The sequence below is a fragment of the Megalops cyprinoides genome, chromosome 4, assembly GCF_013368585.1.
Source record: "Megalops cyprinoides isolate fMegCyp1 chromosome 4, fMegCyp1.pri, whole genome shotgun sequence".
NCBI classification, from domain to species: Eukaryota; Metazoa; Chordata; class Actinopteri; order Elopiformes; family Megalopidae; genus Megalops; species Megalops cyprinoides.
The window spans coordinates 18,345,286-18,359,382 of record NC_050586.1 but is presented as its reverse complement, the minus strand read 5'-3'; the positions used below and the strand labels follow the sequence as shown (position 1 = coordinate 18,359,382).

The 14,097-nt window shown below is 44.8% G+C and overlaps 2 protein-coding genes across 2 annotated transcripts in view; one reads left to right on the top strand and one right to left on the bottom strand.

The window, feature by feature from the left end:
- Positions 1-377: 377 nt before the first annotated feature.
- coq5 (coenzyme Q5, methyltransferase) lies at positions 378-5,058 on the top strand. The gene is made up of 7 exons (XM_036527790.1): positions 378-580; positions 1,458-1,607; positions 2,384-2,605; positions 2,858-2,964; positions 3,268-3,356; positions 3,894-4,005; positions 4,358-5,058. Exons 1-7 carry the CDS (start codon positions 379-381, stop codon positions 4,457-4,459), a joined length of 984 nt encoding a protein of 327 aa, XP_036383683.1. The 5' UTR covers position 378; the 3' UTR covers positions 4,460-5,058.
- A 2,904-nt stretch (positions 5,059-7,962) lies between these two features.
- Positions 7,963-14,097, bottom strand: part of znrf3 (zinc and ring finger 3) — a 75,535-nt gene continuing 69,400 nt past the window's right edge. The window contains exons 6-9 of the mRNA XM_036527121.1: positions 13,420-13,587; positions 10,842-10,944; positions 8,749-10,413; positions 7,963-8,173 (exon numbers count right to left, since the gene is read on the bottom strand). Coding sequence (XP_036383014.1) covers positions 8,118-8,173; positions 8,749-10,413; positions 10,842-10,944; positions 13,420-13,587 — 1,992 coding nt within the window. The 3' untranslated portion in view covers positions 7,963-8,117. The remainder of the gene's footprint in view (positions 8,174-8,748; positions 10,414-10,841; positions 10,945-13,419; positions 13,588-14,097) is intronic.

The window sequence follows — 14,097 nt, the reverse complement described above, 5'->3', positions numbered from 1 at the left end:
CTCTCTCTCTCTCTCCAGTCAAACAGAGGGGAGAGACAGAGACAGAGAGAGACAGAAAGACAGCGAGCGAGATCGGGCTCACCTATGTGAGTCACTATGTTTTTTTTAATATATATATATATATACATTGTTAAATGACTGTACGACTGACTAGGGATCACACTCAGGTTACAAACAAGATGACATTAGTTAGTAATAAAAAAAATAATTAAAAAAAACATACGAGTATCGATATTTGTACCTGAGCGTAAACACTATATTTATTTGATTTCCATTAATAAAATAAAACTACACAATGGCGCCAGGATACACGTTACCGTCGTAGACATATGACGACATTAACACGTGACATATTTAGTAACGCGGAGCCACGGCAAGATGGCTGCGCCCTTGAAAACGTTTGGCAGGAAAGTTTTATGTGGTTATTGTCATGTTCTACACAAAGGACTGTTGTGTAGAATCGTCGCATCGAGTCCAAGTTCTCTTGTTTCAGGTTCTCGTGGCTACAGTGCTGGTTCTGAAGAAAAAAGCACGCATTTCGGTTTCGAAACGGTGCCCGAGGGACAGAAAGCGGAGAGAGGTACGCGAACTACTGTACTACCTATAGTATACCAACAAATTTCCCGGCATACTACTGCATTAGCTAGCTAGCAAGATAACGTAACGGCAACTAGATAGTACACTTTACTAGCAATCAAGCTGGCAATCAAAATGATGCTGACAACACTGTAGTTTCTCTAATGTATAGACCAGCCAGTCTAGCTTTCACAAGTCTAGAGTAACTACAGTATTCACCTAAGCGGACAGCTACGTATGCATCTTGCTAACCGATAATGAGGCGTTTGGTAATGTGTGTTACAGGTTTACTGGAGAAGGGGTTGATGTTTTAGTTAACGTTAGCTACCTCGCTACAGTGACGATTCAAAGGGGGCGTGTGAGCTTGTCACACATTGTGGTTTCAGTTACGATGACAGCGTTGATACTTTCTCTTGGAGTTGGAGACATCCTGCTAAAAATATCAAACTCAACTGAGCATGTACTCTGTTCACTTGGCGGCTAACTGTCACATCAGGGGTGTGTTTTAGTGACCAATTTACCGTATCGGTTACATTTCACCGACGATAGATCAAATTACAGTTAACAAATGTTAATCTGAAACAGAAAATACCTCCTGAGTAACTTATCTCTCAGTCAATGAACTCCAGGAAAGATGGCTACCACATTGATCGGAGAGTATCAATCTGGTAGCCACCTAATGAATGAAATTGTCCCCGTAGTCTTGATGGCTGGTAGACGTTACAATTGAACCAACTTTCTGTATTTGTCTGAGCTCGTGTTCCTCGCAAGTGACAAGCCGTGCAGCACCGTGACGTTAGTCTGTGTCTCTGAAACATTAGTGTCAAATAGAGCGTGTGTGCACGGTGTCTGAAAGTGATCTGTCTCCGTTTACATGTCAGTGTACAAAGTTTTCGAGAACGTGGCTCAGAAGTATGACGTAATGAACGATGCCATGAGCATGGGGATCCACCGACTGTGGAAGGACACCCTGTTGCACATCATGAACCCTCAGCCTGGAATTCGACTGCTGGACACCGCTGGGGGCACAGGTACTTAACCCTGAGTTTGCATGACTTCTGTCCACTCCATCTCCCTCATAATTTACAAACATGTGCTTAGCTGCTGTACAAAGACTACTACTGTTGAGACTTTCAGCTGTCCGATCCTAAGGAAGCACAAATTTAGTTCAGTTTAATTTATTACTTTATTTTACAGGGAGCATGCACAACATGGATTTAGCTATGTAGGTAATTTGCATCTGCAGTCCCTGGGCTTGGAACACATTAAAATGCATTACAAGCAGGAGGCATAACATGCCAACTTAATACACAACATTAACAAACAAAACAAAGACAAGCACAAGAAGTAGGTCAGTTTGCAAACATAAGTGGTCAGTTTTTTTGCTTCCTTGTGGCATCCTTCAGAAAGGGGCTGTGCTTTGTACAGTGTTTGACACTAAAACCATCACGTCAGCAGGGCTTTATGTCTGTTTGTCCTGTGGTGTTCTATGGTCTGGTATAGTCCTATGGTGCTAATAAGTACCATTACACTTTTTTCAGCATACATCTAGTGTATGGTTTGTCAACTCTGTGTGTAGACAGTAGGTTTTTGTCAGTGTTGTGTCAGTTTGTCATATTGCTGCTCCTTGGCCGCCTGTGTGTTGAATGCCGGTCTTGCGTGTCACCATACCACCTGTCTGTCTCTGTGTAAATGCCAGACTCATCGCTGGGCCCCCCTTGTGGTGGTTCTGCTCTGTTTATTTCAATGTGTCGCGTCAGCGTAACTGCTCGTCAGCATATGAACCGAAGCGATGCTCCCTCCCCAGGTGATATCTCCTTCCGCTTTCTGGACTATGTGCAGTCCCAGCGCGACCGGCAGCGGAGGCGTGCGGCCCGCACCAACCAGACCGTCTCCTGGCAGCAGATCGCGGCAAACTACACGTCCAGTGACACGGGGCCAGGGGAGTCGAGGGCGGTGGTGTGTGACATCAACAAGGAGATGCTGAAAGTGGGGAAGCAGCGAGCGGAGCAGCAGGGCTACAACACGGGTACCTCCACGCTCTCTCCCTCCGTACATGCAAACGATGAATGAGAAGCTATGTATCCATCTTCAGATGAAGCAAGACATATCTCTACAATAAACTTGCCTGTCTTTCTTAGAGTTTCATATCTTAACTGGGGTACGAATGCATTCCCATCAGCTTCATGTTGTTTTTTTTTCCCATTTATTAGTTTTTCTATTACGCATGTCAGTGTTGACACACTGGCAGTAACTTAACGTGCATGCATCTGTGTGACAGGCCTGTCCTGGGTTGTGGGGGATGCAGAGGAGCTACCATTCGATGACAACCAATTTGACGTGTACACCATCGCTTTTGGGATCCGTAATGTTACCCACATCGAGCAGGTTAGAACCCCCCTCACTACCAGTTCTTATTTCCTATCCCTGTGTCCAGTTGTACCCTCATGTCCTCCACCTTCTAGAGTTGAATCAGTTTCTTGTTTCTCTCATGGATACTTGACTAGTTACTGGCTTTGAGTGTGGCGCTGAGTATAAGCATCATATGCCCTTTGAGTTTCCATAAACACTCGATGTGGCATAGCTGCCAGGAGTTTTCAGGCCTACCACAGCAGTATAGGTATGTCTGTACTTAAAGTGGACTATGTGTTTATTGACTGCCCTCTATGTGTGTGTGTGCATCTGCTTCAGGCTCTGCAGGAGGCACTCCGTGTTCTAAAACCTGGTGGCCGGTTCATGTGTCTGGAATTCAGCAGGGTTTCAAACCCCCTGCTGTCCAGGTGAGAGACGGGTTCAGCACCCAAATCCAGACTTGGGCAGTTATGTTTCTGAGGCAAAATTCACTCTGTAGCAAGAATCTTTTCTAGTAAGTTTACATCATACACTGATATTAATGTGCATGGATAAAATATATCATCATAGCTGTAGTAACATGGCACAGAGTGAACGAAGCCAGCCTGAATGGGTGGAAATTATACTCACCTGAAGTTTAAAGAGAAAATTATGATCTGCTGCAGCATTTACAGTACTGGAGCTTATTTCAGTGGAGATCAAAGTCTGATATGATGGCTTTTTAATTCTTCAGTTAGCTAGGACAGGCAATTTAGTTGATTTTGAATGCAGGCATTTTGCTGGCAATCAAAAGCAACATTAGCTTCTGGACTAGAACCATACTCACAGTTTGGAGACTGTTAAAACATCGGATTAGTTTAGCACAGCAGAAACTCTTTGGTGTGAATGTATTCAAGTCCTAACTCAGTGCAGTCTACAGTGAATGTGGTTTAGGCTGCAGCGGTAACCTTCACACACTTTTGCAGATTCTATGATGCCTATAGCTTCCAGCTGATTCCAGTGTTAGGGGAAGTCATTGCAGGAGACTGGAAGTCTTATCAGTATCTAGTGGAGAGCATCCGGCGCTTCCCGGACCAGGTGAGCAGGGAGGGGAGTGGGTGCAGCTAACTCAGGGGTCCCCCTTCCAAAAAATAAATAAAGAGTACAAAGCGGAAAAAAATGGTTTCCATCACACTTACCTGATTTCAAAGCTCAGTCTGTTAATTTGGTTTCATGCAAAACAACAAAACAACCACAGACATCAGTGTAGAGGAGCCAGTCTTATGTTGTCCCTTGCTTACCCCCCTTCTGTACACCTAAACTGAATGCTGTATCAAATCCCTTAGACTGCATGCAGTGAACACAAGGCCAGAAATCACATTCCAACAGCTGAAAAAGCTTTGAACCTTTGCCTCAGTATGGTATGCCAACTTCTCCTTTGCCATTCCAGGAGACATTCAAAGGCATGATCGAGGATGCTGGCTTCTTCCGGGTGCAGTACTTCAACCTGACTGGCGGAGTGGTAGCCATTCACTCAGGCTTCAAACTCTGAGAGCTGCCTTCCCACCACTATATGCCACCATAGCAGGGATAAGTTGGCCAGGGGCATTAGCTATGAGCACACAGCCCAGTCAGAGGGGGAGGAGCATTTGGACCAGACCTGTCAGTCACAGGCAGGACAAACATGGTAGCCCTGGCAGCAGTGTTGTGTAAACTAGGATTTACTCCTGGGAACATTGTTTCCACTGTGAAGCAATGGCATGCATGGCATATGGTGTTCAGTAAATGTATTTATTTGCCTTTCCTGATGAAGTTTATGGAAAGTGTATGTTTTACTCTGCGGATATTAAATATATCACAGAGGATAAGCAAAGTGTACTAGTCCATTCAGGCTTTCCTCCTGCCAGGAGTAACCGGAGGCCAAACTGTTTCACAACTTGTGAAAATCTACAATATTTTTGCTCTTCTGTCCAGCGTACTGGAACAGGGACTGGGATTCCTCAGAGATGGATTGTTCTGGATGTTCTCAACCCTGAAGGGGAATCACACTGCACCAGGATTTTTACTGAGGGATTTACAGGGACCCATTCAAATCCTTGTTCTGTCAAATGGAACACTGCTCACCTGGTTTTGAATAAAAGCAAATTCTTAAAAGGCCACATGCCTCATGTTTTCAGGTATGACAGGAAGAACTGTTCCAAATCCACAGGCATTTAGTAACAGGAGAAAGTGTGCAAATACATTTATGGTGAAATACAAATTATCCATCTGTTTTAACTATGTAAAATGAAACTGAAGAAACTGAACATTTTGGAGTGTTAACTGTTAGAATTTCAGCAGTATTATATATTATTTTTATATAAGGAGCTTTCAGTTAGTATAATTATTATTAAACAGATAGATATATTTCTTTAAATACCACCAGCTTGATTGCAGAGTATAGCAGTTACAACAGCACTGATTGATGGCATGGCTGTATCAAAACACCATGTGAATATTTTCACAGAACCAGCTGATCATCTTTTGTGTTCTACCACAAAGCTATATTTCTTGGAACTCTCTGGGTACCACTCATAGACTTTATGCATTATTGCTGCATCAGTATCAACATCAGTTTTTCTTTGACGCTACATGTCTTTAAATCTGAGTAAAAAGGAACCTTGCCATATTTGTAATGTTAACCTAAATTTTGAATAATTTGCAGACAAGTAAATCTGACATAAATGTGCCACAAGCCAAGAAGTCAAGATGGCTTCAACCTAAAATAAGAATGCCCTGTCTAGCCACCCAACAAGAAAGGTAGCTAGTCCTCAGTTTTAAGATGAGTGTCAGCCATTGCAATATTGCTAAATACACAGTATACGGGGAAGTGGACTGAGATGGAGGATAAGTACTTCCAGTTAAGTGCATTATTTAGGAAGAATTATGTTATGAAGTTCATTCACAAAAACGATTATCATCAGAACATTGTCATTAACCCAAAGACATTTACACGGTGACCTTTAAACCACATAAAAGAATATGGTCCTAAGTGTACTGAAAAAAAAGAAAAAACGCTCCCTGCAAAACTTACCTGTTGCTGTATAAGTTACACAAAGTTATAGTGGATTCTTCTTTACTGTGTATTGTCCATAATGCCAATATTGTGTTTAGTATAATTTGGTGTGGCATATCTCAGTCAAGGTCTAATGCAAGGCCTTTAACAATTCAAAAGAAACTGTGATTGCTTTCAACACAGGCACACCATTAAGCAGACATCCAAGCCCCTTTTCCACAAAGCAAGCAAACACATTTCAAAGACACCAAGTAGCACTGGCAATTTAAAACTCTACATTCCTTCTTTGACAAGAGATTGTGTTATTATTATTATTAGTAGTGTTAGTAGCATTATTATGGTCTGCTGCCATAGAATCAAATAATATGTGTATTGTGCAATAACTCAACACAAGCATAAAATACATACAGACCATCTTAAATGCAAACCGTGATTATAAGGGAGAGGAATTCAGTTTTGTTTTAGCTTCAGTAAGCATCAAATAGAATACCACAAGAAAGATCTGCCATTCAATTTCTTTATCACACACAGACTCCAGCATAGTTAAGCCATCATTAGTCATAGTTAATGCCTTCATGTTTTAATTTCCATATGAAATAGTGATAAAGGTAGAAAGAGAGACCCCACAATTTTGTTTTACTTGAATAAAACTGTATATTTTTACAGATCTTTGTACACTTTGTTACAAAACTGTATGGTACTAAATTTTTAAAATCAGTTTTTGGTCAGAGAATATTTAATCTTTGTGTGCAATTACCATGTATTTACAAAGTCTCATGTTAGTGATTTCTCAAAAAAAAAAAAAAAAAACCCTCAAAAACATTCATACACTCTGAACATAAGACATGGCTTAGAGATAAATATATTAGTAAATAAATATTCAGAGAACATATTTCCATAAATGAAATGTGCTGCTATACAGATACAGAAATATACACAGATTGATTTCTAGCCTTTTAAACATTGTAAAATGGTAATGACGGAGAAAATAATTATATTTAGAAAATTAAAATATTAATTTTTGTACACCATGTTTTCTTTTTATACAATCCTTTTAAGTGCTACAAATGATAAAAAATTAAATAGTGACTCTAGTACCCCAAAAATGTTATTTGCAGTACAGATCTCTATGCAAAGGCAAGATTATATTCTCATGTTCGTGAAGTACAGCACTGGTTACTGTCCACATATAAATAGGGTTATTTTAAACTGTAGCCTCTTAGCAGTATGGATATATTTCATAGAAACAGCATAAAACCGTCTGCAAAACAAACAAAAAGGCATGTTGACAACATCTAAGAGATTATGTGAGATTACAAAATTGGAGACACTTTTTGTTTCATTTTACTTCAAAACCCATTGTTGGGGAAGATTCCCTCTTGAATTACAATCTTTCCCAATTGCTTTACTTTGGCCTTTTCTGACACACAAAATATAAAACCTGCCTTCTAAAACTCTATGTGAGAACAAGTGCGTCATCCACACAAAATGTGGTAAATTGGCATTGAAGAGTTGGCTGTAGAAGAGTACATAGGTTAACATGTGGAGGTACTGCAAGAGAATGCTTTGCCAACTGATGTAAGTGATCTGGACCTGCAAAAATGGCCTTGGAAACCCAGAGACAACTTCACTTCAACCAATAGCTTTACTCTTTATCCCCACAGTGCTGAAATCACCAGTTAACAAAGCATGATCATCTTAAAAAGCTGGTTTGCTACTAAGGCAACAGTAGCCCTGAGACTGTAAGAAAGGGGTGTGGCCAGGTACAGACCACCCACAGAGTTGGGGTGTGCTGTGGCCTGGATCCCCTCCCCCGATAAAAAAAAGAACGTGTAAAATTGGTTCTCCAATCAACAAGGACTTCAAGGACCACAAGGGTGGTAGCGGTGGTGGTCATGTGGGGGGTGCCTACTTTAGGACAAAGGAAAATGTGTTGTATTTTGGTAGTTCTCCATATTACCACTTTTTCTGTTTGTTGAAGCTTAATATACCATACACACATACATATGCATGTATACACATGCATGCATTTCTATAAGAATATATTATAAAAAAAATAACACCCTCAAAAGTCTTGCTCAAACTGGAGTCTTTATATTATTAAAAAAAAAAAAAAAAACGAACAGCAATTCCCGTATAACCGAACATGAGAAGCTCACAAGCTGGGCCGCGCTACACAGTCTTTCTCCGTAGGTTGCAATGGTGCTGACCCTGCAAGACACAGAGATAAGCTTTAGAGCAATGCCATCTCAGTATTCTTCTGCACAACAGTCACTTGGAATGAGGTATATCACTCAAATATAAATGACAAAACTGTATGGCTCCATTGAAAACTGTGAAATGGATAATTTTTGTTACTGTCTAACCCATAATGATAAGGTTGTGTTTTCAGGGGCAGGTGTCAAAGGCTACTTGGAGGGTAATGCTGAGAGAGAGAAACTCAAAAGAGGAGTCGCATGCTTGTGAAATACTATGCTGCCTCTGCCATGACTGTGTTAAACTGAAATTTCAGTCGTATCTGTGGTGTAATAATGCATCCCCCCTCTAGCTCATTCTGCGGGTTGAGGCTTTGTAGTTAATGGCCACAAACATTAGCAGGCCAGGAGATGTCAATGAGAATTTCAGTGTAAATTTACTCATAATGATAACACTCAGGGTTCAGCAAGCGGATCTGGACAGCAGCTGTAGGCTAGCTCCGGGAAAGAAGCAGCAGATGACACCTTGTTTGAGTTTTGAGTGTGTTTATGTGGAACTTGCACCCAAAATGAGTTGCGTCAGGCCCTCACCTGCAGCTTTACTGTTTCCCTGTGCTTCGTGGAAACTGGGGCATTGGTTGTGGAAAAGAGCCTTGGCCTCCTCCTCATGGAGACACGTTTGACCTCTATATTGTCCTGAAGGAAAGTACAGCTCACTGGACTCATCCCTATCCCCAGTCCTACCCTCCTCATCTCCGGGAAGCCTTGCTGGCAGTAGGCTGGCCTGAGGCCCAAGGCCTAATCCCAGCTCGCAGTCCGTGTCCTCAGGGATGATGGGTATCCTTTGGCCGAGCTCACAGCAGCCCGGTACCATGTTAGCGTCAGCATCCGTCGGTGTGTACTGGACGTTCACCGCGTAGTCCTCGGTGTAGCGGGCCCCGTTGCTCCGGTGCACATGCATTTCCTTGTAAAAGCAGCAGGGCAGCCCTTCGTAGTTCCCCTGCTCCGTGGGGCACAAGTGGTCCGCATTCATGCTGTACAAGTTCTGAGGGGCCGGGGGCCGTGCCTCCGCCCCCCGGATGCAGTGCCCCGCTGCCAGGAAGCCGGCCCCGCCCAGCTCCTGCCCTGTACTTTCCAGGGTGGCCGGTGGGACCTCAAAACAGCAGCTGCAGGCCGCCCCCTGCTGCTCGCCCCCCTCCTCCTGTGGCTTGCTTGTGATCCGGAGGTCCACTCCAGTGCCCTCTAGGGCCCCGGATGAGGTAGTGGTATTAGTTTCCCTGGGTTCCAGTGAAGAACGGCTGCTATAGTTGGGTTCTAGGCTACAGCTGGACAGCTGGTCCCCCGAGCCGAAGGAGGCTCCCATGGGGGGAAGAAGACAGTCTTGGCCAGAGGGGGCCAGAGAGTCATCTGTCAGTGGGACGGGGCAGCTGGCCCCCGCCTCAACTCCTGACCCCCGACATGGACTCTTGCTGCGGTAAACATAGGGGTCGTAATCACTGCTGAGCGAGCTGCGGAAGGTGGAGCAGCTGCCGTACACACCCTGGTTGCTGACCTCCGTGCAGTCCAGCATGGAGTCGCTGGAGGAGCAGTGGCACTGGCCTGAGCTGCTGCTGCTGCTGTCACTGCCAGGACAGTCAGCCAGGTACCCGCTGCACACCGAGCGGTGGCCGTGGTAACAGCTGAAGCCGGAGGTGCTCCCCGTCTCGCCGAGGCGGGAGGTGGAGGCAGGAGCCATGTGGACCACAGCCGGGTAGAGCAGGCCCTGCTGGAAGGCCCGGCTGTGGGCCTTGTGGGGCGCGCTCCCCGGCTGGCCCTCTGGCTGGGGGAAGGTCAGGCCCTGGAAATAGTAGTGCTGGTACATGGTCTCGTACTGGGAGAAGCAGGCGGCCCGCGAGAAGCTGCGGCCGTGGAACTTGGGCCGCTTGAAGGCGTGGGGCTGGGGGTAGCTGGGCGCCCGGTGATCCAGGCTGCAGTGGTGCGGGTTGATTGCGTGGTCCAGGTGGATGGGCGGGTAGCTGCGGATGAAGGCGGAAGACTGCTGGGGGTAGAGGGCCTGGTCAGCATGCTGGTCCACCGTCAGCACTGTGATGGGGTTGCCGTGGGGGTCCATGCTGGTGCGGGTGGGGTAGGCCGTCACCTGCCCCGCGCGGTGCACCCGTCCCGGGTAGTGGACAGGGAGGACCACCCTCTGCTGCCGGCTGTGGACGGGGTTCCCAGGATCCATGCAGACGGGGCCCGGATTTCCCTTTTTTTGCTCTGAGGAAAAAGAGAGAAAGACCAACATGAGCCTGTGGAGCTTTTCAAACCTGTGGAACTACAGAACAAACTTGATTCAATTTAGTGTCTGAAAACTGTGCTGATTTTGAAAATATGCTGTAACCTTAAAATACAACAACTAAATAATAAATTGATCTGTATGGATGAAAGTGGTAATTTGGTAATGGTGCCTGGACTAATTGTTGATTACTCCATTGGCAATATGATTGGTGACTGGTGATCAATTATTCCCTTGCTTCTTCCCATCAAAAAAAATCACAAGATCCAGCTTCATGTTCTCACCACATATGCTTTTAAGTGCATTAACATGTAGTACATGTGTCTATTTATGAACACAAAGGCATGATCCCAAATAAGATCTCTGCAGTGACAGAGTAAGGGAGTCCATAAGCAAGCGCAACACTCACCAATGATGTTGTGTCTGCAGTGTGGGCATGTGTGGTGCTGGAGGAGCCAGGGGTCCACACACTTCTTATGGAACCTGTGAGCACAGGGGATCACCCGGAGCTCCTGTGGAAACCAGACAGAGATGGGTTCACATCGCTGGACCAAACGTGCGGCCTCGGAGTGCAGTGTGTAGGTGGCTGTTCCAACAGAGCCGGTCAACAGACAGAAGAGAACTGGGGAAATCCCGGAAAATCTCCCCTCTTCACCACAAAAAACACACACGAAGACGTAAGGAAACACTAGGAACGGCGCAGTAAGCCTGCTCTCAAAGGCAAGTGTCATCAAAACAACACTCTCTCCTCCGCAGGGACAAATTCCAGTGGATTTCACATTCACATGGTTCTGGATTTAGAGGATGGGGGTGGGGGACAGTATTTGACTAATTAGAGGGAGGCTGGGAATTCAGCTAAATGGTTTCCACCTGTCATGTAATCCTCACTGGACCACTCGTGCAGTAAAACACTTTGATTTAGAGATGGAAAACACAACTGGCTCTAACCGGCCCACTCTGGAGTCTTCACACTGCCATATTTCACTGCCCACCACCCATATCCTACCCACGATAATTGTTAAGATAATAGTGCTAAAATGAAGGAGAAATGCAAATAAAGAAATGCCACAGATTATATATAATAATAATGAAACCACCATTATATTGTAAATATGTGTGCTCTGTATATTACTTATATAATACATATATGGTTGTCAGTGAAGCATAGTGGTAAGGAGCAGGGCTCATAATCAAAAGGCTGCCAGTTTGATTCCCCGCTGGGGCACTGCTGTTGTACCCTTGGGCTTAACCCAAAATTGTCTCTGTAAATATCCAGCTATATAAACAGATAACACATAAAACCTGTATCCTATGTAAGGTGTTCTGGAAAAGAGCATCTGCTAAATAACAATAACATAATGTAATTGTAATATATTATATAAATACATTCTGCCACTGGTTAACAGTCCTTGTAATTATGTTATTTATCATATGCTTCCACAGCATAGCTCAGAATAAAAGGCAGCCATGGTTTCAGTCAAAACTATTAGCACTCAAGAAGAGGTTGTCAACTATATACATATAATCTACTTTCAAAAACAGATGAAACTGTTCTACAGTTTCCTCTAAATGGTTTTTGTCAAATGTATTTATGGCTTCCCATTAACATAACTGCTGTGTGTGGCTTCTACTAATTTATATGAAAGCTAAGGGGACTTCCATTTTAAGTTTACTAGACATTTTCATGCCCACACTGACAAATGGATGTCTCCCCTAAATTGTCCCATGTTCCCTTCTGTTGGCTTTGGTTACACACCATTTTGGAGTATTTGCCTGCCCTTACAAAAAGTTGTACACAAATAGATTCATGAAATACGCAGTTCTTAACAGGAACTGTCAGGAGCCTAGGCTTGCGGCTGAACATTCAGTTCTGTGGTGCAGTTTGGATTAGACATCACAAGCACTTGTGTGTAAAACAAGGCCTCACACGCACGGAGTCCTCACAAGCACGGAGTACACAGTGTGTGCGGAGGCATCCTGAAGATGGCAGCAGAGCTGAAGGAAACACAGTGACTCCGCCTGCTCAGTTCAAAGTGTGGACAGGCTGCTCCCAAGGCCATCGAGCCCTGCCGACAGACAAATGTTCAACGCCTTAGCATTCGGACATTCCAGCTATAAGGAGGGCCTGCAGCGTGGGGCGCGACGATATCCTGGGAGAGAGGGATGGGGCAAACGTTGTGCCGCGTGACAAGCAGGCACCCCTCCCCTTCCCTGAAACAGTTGTACAATGGCGGTCGAGGCAAACCCCTGTGACCCCCGTTGTGCTCCGAGAGCCACAGCCGGCTCGGGTGCGGGAATCGAGCTCTCATGAATGGCCCATCAGGATCTCGTGAAACGCGGATCCCAGGAATTTCCAGAACAGCGAGTGAGCATCGTGTTCTTGGCCGGAGCCCTCCCTTCCCTGCCCTGCGGCGTGACTCATCCCATCTCGCTGCATTTTTCGCCAAGCTTTTGTCCTTTTTCCTCACTCGAATCCCTTTGATGCTATTCAGCCTTTTGCAGTGCCACTTCCTCATTGCCATCCAGCCGCTTTTCTTTGTTGTGCTTTTTGATTTTTTTAATGGTGACACATGACCACAGAAAAAGTAAATCATATCCCCAGGGCACCACCGTTTGTCCTTTGACGTTTCGGCACGCCAAACAACATCACACTGTAAGTCGTATGAAAGAGCAAGCTAGAGTCTCTTGCAAAGACCAACAGTGCATGCAAGCAGTGACATGCCATTATAGACAAAAATCCTACCTAGATCCTTGGACAGCATCAAAAGACAGGCCACAATTTCATAAGTGGGCTCATATTGAGATAGGATGCCATGCTAGATGCTATGTTACAACTTTCACAAGATGCATTGGTTTACAGATGGTTGCAGGTTCAAGTGCCAGTGTACCCTCAAGCACAGCATTCAGCCCTGTTTGAAGTAATTAGAACTGAACAGGGTCTTCTGCCACACTGAAAAATAATGTGATGCGCACTTGTGCCAGCTTACCTCTCCATCGATGTACTTCTCCAGGCAGATAGCACAGTCTGAAGTGGAGCTGCTGCTCAGGGAGTCTGACGCCCCGCAGCTGCTCTCCCGCTGCCCTTTGCTCTTGGCCTTGAACTTGCGCGTCTCCATCTTCTCCAGTGCCTGAATGGCCATCCTGTTCATGGAACTCTGAGAGAGAGAGAGAGAGAGAGCGAGCAGTGCCCGTCAGTCCCACTCCACGGCGCACGCTGAAGCACACTCTCAGCATGCACCATTTATACTTTGGAAGGGTCCCCCACTTCAGAGCTCTGCAGTTGAATGGATGATTCCACATACGCTCATGTGAGCCATGTTTGAGTGGTACTGTAGCTTAGCGGTTAGGCAACTGGACTATATAAGGAAAAATGGTTAGCAACTTGTAAACGGGTGGTTGTTGGTTAAAATCGCAGATGGGAAACTGCTGCTGGGACTTAACCCAAATTGCTTCAGAGAATATTTAGTTATATAAATAGATATGCACATGCTAAACTAAATTAGTTTCTCCAAATCTGAAAATAATCGTAACATCTTTCTGTCTTAGAAAACCACAGGCAGTCATCACCTGCTTTAATTATTCACCTTCATCCCCTCACTCTTGCCCTGTGTGGAGTGCATGATATTATATGACTGCACTGTGACACACGCACGTCCCAATCTAGT

Coding starts and splice junctions, on each gene's coding strand:
- coq5 (XM_036527790.1), top strand. CDS start 379: ATGGCTGCGCCCTTGAAAACGTTTGGCAGGAAAGTTTTATGTGGTTAT. Junction 1,608..2,383: donor GGACACCGCTGGGGGCACAG/GTACTTAACCCT, acceptor CTCCCTCCCCAG/GTGATATCTCCTTCCGCTTT. Junction 3,357..3,893: donor TCAAACCCCCTGCTGTCCAG/GTGAGAGACGGG, acceptor ACACTTTTGCAG/ATTCTATGATGCCTATAGCT.